Here is an 8,578-nt window from a genome sequence, read left to right as displayed (position 1 = left end):
GAGTGGTATTATCAGGAGATGGGACAGTGCTCTGGGGAGAACTTGAGGATGTTCAGGGCTTCCTTACTTCATATGAGGGTCCTAGGGAGACTGGTGGCAGTCAGAGAGAGAGAAAAGTGGTGGGAAGATGAATGGGGAGAAGGAAGAAAAGTACAGAAGAGTATTGGGAGGAAAATGCGGACAAGACACAGAGAGATTAATGGAATGATTTAGATGTGAAGCTGTGACCAAGGATGACATGGATATAGACCTACCGGGTCAAGCCTCAGGGTTTTCATTAAATCTCAAGTTAGTGTCACCCGTTCCTGTGCAAGTCCCAACGAGCCTGCAGTCACCTACTTTGATGGTAGTCTTGGAAGCTTAAAGATGCTGGCTGATACTGACTGTGCTTAGATGTAAAAACAGAATATTGGTGGGAAGTATGGTTCTGCGAAAATCTCAGGCAGATGGGATTTTTAAAATGCCCTGTTTTAGAAGTTTGACACAGCATCAGTTTAAGGTGGCCAAAGGATTAGGCAAATCTCTAGATTGAGCCAGTTGTGAACAAAATTGTTCCACATCCCTTCTTTGTTTTAAAAAATTGCTGAAAGATTCCCATTTATGTTGGCAATTAGCTCTGAGGAGCTGGCAGAAGTTTTCATACGGGGAATGATCATGAAATTCTTTAGAGGGTCTTTATTCATTCATTTCTTTATTCATTTAGTCAAACAGTTCATTAAATCATTTATTGAAACATTGATTGCCTATGACTACAGGCCTACCCAACTGCACAAATAATGTTCTACAGACACAGCTTTAAGCCATTACTAAATGTTTAGGAACTTCAGAAGTGTTGGTGAAATGTACAAACTCTGAGAAGGAAATCATAACGGTATATTACTTGAATGAGCTGTCTTTATACTTGAGAATGAGGGACTATGAAACTCCTAAGTAACCTTTTCCCTCAAGCCATGTACTAGGCATTGTGATTTAACAAAAATTTTCTTTAGTGATATTATATATTTTCTGTGTTTTTTACTTACTTTGTTGTTCATGACACTTTCCAGTTTGTCAGTACAGGTGGCTAAAAAACAGGTATTTATGCAATGGAAGTTTGCTCAACCTACCATTTTCTTCAGATTCAGAAAAAATCAAATGAACCCTTGTTCTTTGCCACATGGAAGGAAAATCCCAATCCCAATTTTGTTTTGGCCACAATTATTCTTTACTATAAGAAATAACTCTCTAACTTCATATCATGAATGCACTCTGAGGCTTAAATGAAAGATACCTTTGGAAGTATGGCTAAAAACCATGCCAAAACCCTGTTCTGTGTTAGTTTTTGTTTTTTTTTTTTTAAACAGTTTATCCAGCCAAACAAATGATTCCACAACTATATACAATTACATGGAGTATAGTCTTATCTGATCAGAATATTTATCAGATCAACTTTTTTTTAAGCCATGCTTTCCAGTGACATAGACAACACTATGAAATCAGCCAACCTGCAAGCTTCATTTGGCTCACCATATACAGATGCCCCTCAACTTACAATAGGTTTATATCCCAATAAACCCATCTTCAGTTGAAATAGTGTAAGTTGAAGATACATTGAATACATCTAACTTGTTGAACATAGTAGGTTAGCTTAGCATACCTTACCTGTGTTCAGAACGCTTATATTAGCCTCAAAGTCTTCTAACACAAAGCCTATTTTATTACTAAGTGTTGAATATCTCATGTAACTTATCGAGTACTGTACTGAATGCATATCATCATAAACTTGAATAATCATGGGTCGAATGATCATTAAGTTGGGGACCATATTACCTAAAATATACTCTAGAGACTGTCAATAGGAAAAGATGCTGTTTTTCTGCTTTCACTTAATTAAATTAATTCAATTCAATTCACTCATTCATTCAACAAATATTTATTAAGCACCTACAATATGCCAGGCACTGTGCTGGGTGCTGGGGATACAACTGTGAACAAGATAGACACAGTCCCTGCCCTCAAGGAGCTTACAGTCTAGTAGTTATACAGACGAGTACACAGGCAATTACAACGCAGTATGGTAAGTGCCGTGATGGGGGAAAGACATGAAAAAGGGCACCTAACTCAGTCTCACAGGCAGGGGGGTGGTGGATAGCCATGGAAATCTTTTCAGGGTAAGTAAAATTCAGTTGGAGTATTGAAGGATGAGTACAAGTTACTCAGGTAAAGAGGAGACAGGGAGGAGTTACGCACTGAGGAAATAGTCTATGCAGTGCTCCATGTGCTGCTTTGGAGGTTCATTTGCTGACGGGAATAGCTGGATAGAGGTGAGAGAAGTCCTGGAAGAAATAAGCAAGCGCCAGGTCATGAAGGGGCTCATGTGATCTTCTCAAGAGCTTGGAATTTTTCCTGAGGGACTTGTGTGTGTGTGTGTGTGTGTGTGTGTGTGTGTGATTTATACTGTTTAAGATTGCTCTTACTGCAGCACAGAGATTGAATGGCGAAAGGGATCTTGAGAGTTGATGGAAGAAAATCAATCCTTCAGCTTTTCCAACTTTATCTTCCATAATATCCCTGTGCTCTCAGTAGCCCATCTAATGGCATTCATTCATTAAATGAGCCACTGATGTGCATGGCTTTGGGCCACTGCTCACTCATATGGCTCTTAACACCTTCTCCTCCTGTTAAAACTCAACTCATCCTTCAAGGCCAGACTTCTGAAATCATCCTAACTTGTGCTTTCTGCCAATACCCTAAGTACATGATTTTTATCTGTATTAGAGTACTTATTTATTATTTCAAATGAACCAAACCTTCTTTCGAACCATGTTAGTTTAATTCATACATAAGGTGATTTTTATAAATAAACATGAGTATAATTTTCTTTACAATTTCCAGTTGAAAACAAAGACTAATTCTTCATTTGTTATCTACCCCAAGCTATTATGAATGCCTTCATATGATTTAAAGGGAACAATAGGAATAAGGGGAGAAGCCCAAGAGATACATAATTTTATGCAGCAAAATACAGTCAAGTAAAATTTCAACACACAATTACAAGGTATGCTGTTGTTAGGACAGTGATTCATTCCCCAACTCAAAGACTCCATCTTTGACAATTTAATCTGTTAATGAGTCAAAGATCTGAAAAGGAGGGGTAGCTTAGTATGCAAAAAATAATGAGGGCTAGCTACATTTTCCACTATGGCCCACCACTAATACAATCTCTCTTATAGTCTTATAATTTCTCAAATAACTTTTATAACGATAAGAAAAAACTTTTAAGCTCTGTAGATATTGTAAGAACATCTGCTGTTTTATTCTTTTTGGTGGGTACAAAAACCACAATGTTGTACACAGAATGAGATTATAAATAATACCATTAACATGAGTGACCTGTCATCTCTTTCGAGTCTACACCGCAGACTGATGATTGAACCTAAACGTTTTCTTCCTTTTGCTTTTCTTCCTGGTTGTGAGACAAATGCAATCGGTGAACCGACTCATGTGACATAGTGAAGGTTACAGCAAACAAGAAGATGACCAACAACTTTTATAAAAAAAAGTCTCTAAAGTTTATTACAGTGATGGCATTTATATCAATTATTGCAATGTATTGTTCCCTAAGATGGTTAGAAAAAAGAATTGTGTTGTCCTCTACTGAATTTACGTCAGTTAAAAAGCAAGCATGTTTCAGTATTTGTTTTCTCCGAAGTAAGTGTACATACTTCCTTTATTTTTTTTTCCCACAGGTTTTACATGTTTGTTCATTATTTTCTTATCACAGTTTAGTGATTTGTTTTCTCAGCTGGATTTTCTTCCATGGACTATATGGATGTTCTGGAGACACAGGTTAGCATGTTCACGGACTTCTACAACTATTTTATCCTTTCCGGTGAAGACAAAGGCCTTTCTGAGCAAGAACTTCACAGTTTAATGCGCTAACTCACAAGTCTGATTAGTTTTTGAGTCCACTCGAATGAAATTTGTTGCTGTTAATACACCCATCCCAGATCCCTCCCCCACCCACTCCCCGAAAAAAACCTCAATTGTGAGTTTTCCTGATATAAAATCTGAGTTTGGGTTTCCGAGCTGAGCTCATGCACACGTTGCTGCTGCTGATGTCCGGCCAGCGCGTTAGGACGGACTTCCCGCTCTCAGCCAAAGGATTGGTTTAGCAAAGACCCGCGCGTGGCGTGTCCCTCAGGGCTGCGTTTCCACCAGTCACCAACAGTTTAATTAAGGCACTCAATTATTTTTTTGGTTTTTATGGTAGGTCCGATGCAATGACAGCCAATCCTGAACTTTGTCTGATTGCAGTTCCAGTGTGTACAGCCTTTGGGCAGTCAGGCGTCAAGACGCGGCCATTCTCTCCCACACTCCCAGTGATGGATAATCTGGCTTTGTTTCTTATGGCTTCAGAAAAGGTCAGCTGGGTTGCATGGAAAGGAAGCAGAAAGAACGCGGAGTGTTACCATATTTCTGTTTCTTCAACAATATGTTCCACAACAAACACCGAAATATAAATAATTAGACATCTGCATTTTTTCCATGTTCTTTTGGTCATATGAAAACTGCTTATCCAGGGAAAGGAAAGCTTAACTACACCGAAGAATGAATCTGTCTAGAGTTTGTGGTCTTACCTGTGGAAAAACTAATTCTAAAATTATAATATTTAACTACTATTAGTAAATCTGGGCAGGAAACATCTTTTAACTTGCTGCACTGTATATCTTAGTACTTCTGGATGAGCTTAAAAGCTCTTTTATGTTTGACAACATTCTTTAAATAGTATTTCCTTGTCATGAAATGTCTTTACAGTGCAAGGATTAGACTACCAGAACTAATGAAGTACATAAACAAACGATATGTATAGACTATTCATGACAGATCTTCCTGTTTTATAACACAGACCTATCCACAGACACTTCATTCATTCACACCAGTTATAGACATGACCCAGAACAGCACAATTAGTGACATATAGTTCACTCTATGCTATTATGGACACTAAGGCTCATATTTTAAGAACTGTATTTAAAAGGGGTGCACTGAAAAGGGATATGTTTCAAAGCCTACTGAATGGTCATGACTGGGGAACCTCCCATATTGAGGTTATAGAGTCAGGGATCTGAAATCAGTAAATTCCTGCTCCTTATCACATTACATAGCAGATAACATTACATAAAGGAGAAACAGGCACTGTTATTATGTTAGTCTCATTACTGTTCATTCACTGTCTAAATTCTTTCTAGTAGCTAGAATTATAACTTAAGAGGAAAATAGGGTAAAGGAGTGATTCCCTGAGTTTGTTATGACTTAGTTCATAACTCACAACTCAGCATGTATCTAATTCCCTGTTGTGAATTCAAGTTTATCCAAATCTTTAGGAAATTCCATCCCTGTGTTTATTCTGCCCTGGAGCTTAAATATTAGAATAATTATATATTAAGTAATGAAATTAGTAACTAGTTTAAAAACTGGTGGAGTAAAAATGTTTACAGATCAGTTACTCTGAAAACTTCAGAAAGTTGAAGTCAAATTGCTAGTAATGACATATAAATGACAAAATCAAGGTCAATCTCACAGTTCTGTTTCAGTAAACAGTCTTAAAAATTAATACTTATCATCATAATCAGAACTCAGGATATGGTCTTCACAGAAACATGTATAGTTTTTATATTTAGAAATCAAGGAAATATAACAAGGATTTTAGAGAAAAACAACACTTCTACCTGATTATCTTCTATTAGTCCGTTGAAATCAAAGACCTTCTGTCTTTTATTTAGCACATAATAGGCACTCAGTAAATATTTGTTGAGTGGATGAATGACCTTATATAGGAAGATACTTTTTATCTTTCTTGTAAATGAAACTGATAGAATAATATACTAAAATTATTCATAATTTATCAAACCTGCAGAACTGTACACTAAAAAGGGTAGGTTTTATTGTATGTAAATTGTACCTTAAAAATGCAAATGAATACATTGCCCACTATTTTAAATTGAACAGAATTGAATTTCACTGCACCAGTGAGGAAGTTAGAAATGAAACAATTCAATTCCATTTGAGCATTTGAAAGAATCCCTTAATCAAGAACCTCACCCATATAGAATAATTTCACCAAGGGAACTAAAATGTGTACATGACTGCAATAGTCTTGTTTTTTGAAGTGAGACTCTGGGGAGACTGTGTTATTGGAGGTGAATGTTTTCCTACTCAATATTAAAGTACATATGTTTTGGGTGTGTGTATAAAAAGAAGTATTAGCAAAGCAGGACTATTTATATCAAGAAAATCTAGCAACAAAATGTATTTAAGAAACATAAGACAAGACTTGGTATCAAGATGCTAAATAACTTTCTAGTGTAATCTTTTCCATTTTATGTGTTTTAGATGGACATTTTGGGGGTCAGAACCCTTTAGTGAGTACCTAACTATATGGAATACTCCAGTTACAGCATTGGCATTTTCCATAATCTTCTAAAGAAAACAATTTGGGAGCAGATTTAGGAAGTTTATATTAGTTAAAGTCATATGCTGATGAAAACAAGAAAAATGAATATCCACGAGTCTAATCCAAACCAATGTATTAGCCCATCTTAAATCTTTGAAAGAGTCCCCAAACCACTCAGAGTCTCCAAACCACTCACCTCTTGTTTAACAAGAGATTCAGGAAAGGTAGTTCCAGAGAATTCATAGGTATCTACTAATCACTCAATTTAAACAAAACCAAAATCAAAGTCTGAATATGTTTCCTTAGATTCCCTTTCAACATTTAATGTTAAGTAAAATAGACAATTATTTGTTAAAATCCACTAGTTTAGCTTTGTTTGAATTTTTCTTCAAGAGGAAATACTAAAATACCATTAACAAAAGCCTGGTAATTTTTAAAAAGTGTTTACAGAAGGCTTTTGCCAGAAAAATCTGTTTTTGTTTTCTTCCTTTTCTTGATCATGTTTGTGGGGAAAGGAAAACTTCCAAAGGTTGAACAATTCCATATAATCTCAAATACACCCTCCTATTTTATAGATTAATGCAATGAAGTGTATTACTTAATAAAACTTTGACTTATTTTTCTTTAAATCTGTTTTAGCATTTTTATTTCCTATACTTACATCATCTGTATCTTCCATAAAATGCCATTTCTATTCATCTTGATGTGAACCTTTTGAGGTTCCTCAAACTGGAAAACTTTCTAGTGATTTTACATATGGTCTGGGTTTTGTTGGATTGTTGTGGCTTATGTTCCCTTGAGGGATGATCACTTTTTAGTAGAATCTACCATGGATTGAAGGTGCCAGTTTTGTTTTTGGGATTCTGGGGCAATATTATTTTTGAATTACCAATCATTTCTATAATTATGGTCATAGAGTTTATGAAAGTTTTCCTTTAATTTGAGAGTACAATAAAAACTGCTTACTTATAAGTTTTGACAGGCACAGATTATTTCATTTATCCCGAATGCCACTGTCTTTTAAAATGTCCAATGAATGCTTCCTATTTACTTGAAATTTATTGTCTTAAATGTTCAAATCTACCTCTAAAGGCAATTCATGTAAGGAAATTCAATTTCAAGTTGTGACTCCAAAAACAATGTTATATGTAAATTGTATATATATGACGTGGGAATTTACATCTCCTTTTAATAACTTCCCTGAACTTTGAAATGAACTAGCATACACAGCATTTATTTCTAAAAATTTCTAATACTCTTTTTTTATTTGCTTTGCTTCCCCACCCTTGTACCTTGCTGATGATGGCTGGAGTGCCTTTGTTATGCCAAAGAAAAGTCAGTTTTAATGAGCTGTTAACAAAATCTAGTAAGGACATCTTATAAAATTCATCTCAGAATTCAGTCCAAATAATTGGCTCTGAAAACTAATCAAGTATTGTTTTTCTCAATTTGAAAAAAGTCTCTCATCAACTCTGTAAACATTAAGATGAAAGCATTCCTCTAATGGCTAAGACACCTTGATATTATCCCACTTTGTAGTTTTGCTATCATAAGACATGCTAAAAATGTTTGGATCGAGTGAATTGAGGATTTAGCTCTTAATTCTTTTTCACAAAATTTGGAAAGAATCGTTTTGGAACTATCTATGTGCTATTGTACTCGGTCACTAATTTCTACATTATGGATGAAAGCAATTAGATCTTGATAAAAAGGGATGGCATTGGCTCTTTGCTTTAAGATACAAGTATTTCAAAAGCTTTCATATAAATAAATATAAAAAATCAAGCATGTTTAGCTGGTGTAAACTCAGATGTACATCTTACTGAAAGTATATCGGGTTTTTGACTCTAGGGTACATCAAGTACCAAATATCTCTTGGAAGTTCAAAGACTCACTTATCATTGTAATGAAACTGAGCAGCCTATTCACTTAGCTATTATAGATAATTCTAGAAAATGGGTTTTAGAGTCCTGATTTTAGGAAGAGCAATAACAAATCCTTTCAGATCTTATTTTAAAGCTACTTCCTATTACTAGAGGAAAGAAGTGGACATTTAGATTTTTTTTTTAATCTCCATCTCCTATATTTTACTGAATGCTTACAATTTTTTATTGTGCCATGATGAGAGGATGTGAGTAAGTG

At 35.3% G+C, this 8,578-nt stretch overlaps 1 protein-coding gene across 6 annotated transcripts in view; it reads right to left on the bottom strand.

The window, feature by feature from the left end:
- Positions 1 to 1,896: 1,896 nt before the first annotated feature.
- Positions 1,897 to 8,578, bottom strand: part of GRIA4 (glutamate ionotropic receptor AMPA type subunit 4) — a 375,233-nt gene continuing 368,551 nt past the window's right edge. For 3 of the 6 annotated variants that reach the window (XM_003828360.7, XM_034933612.3, XM_008953749.6), the window contains exon 17: positions 1,897 to 4,408. In XM_003828360.7, the coding sequence (XP_003828408.1) occupies positions 4,244 to 4,408 (165 nt within the window). In that variant the 3' untranslated portion in view covers positions 1,897 to 4,243. The remainder of the gene's footprint in view (positions 4,409 to 8,578) is intronic. The other 3 variants (XM_063608252.1, XM_034933614.3, XM_003828359.6) reach the window with 2 other exon arrangements.

Source organism: Pan paniscus, chromosome 9 (assembly GCF_029289425.2).
Source record: "Pan paniscus chromosome 9, NHGRI_mPanPan1-v2.0_pri, whole genome shotgun sequence".
NCBI lineage: Eukaryota > Metazoa > Chordata > Mammalia > Primates > Hominidae > Pan > Pan paniscus.
Note: the sequence above shows the minus strand (reverse complement) of the source record. Positions and strands in the feature narration are given on the sequence as shown.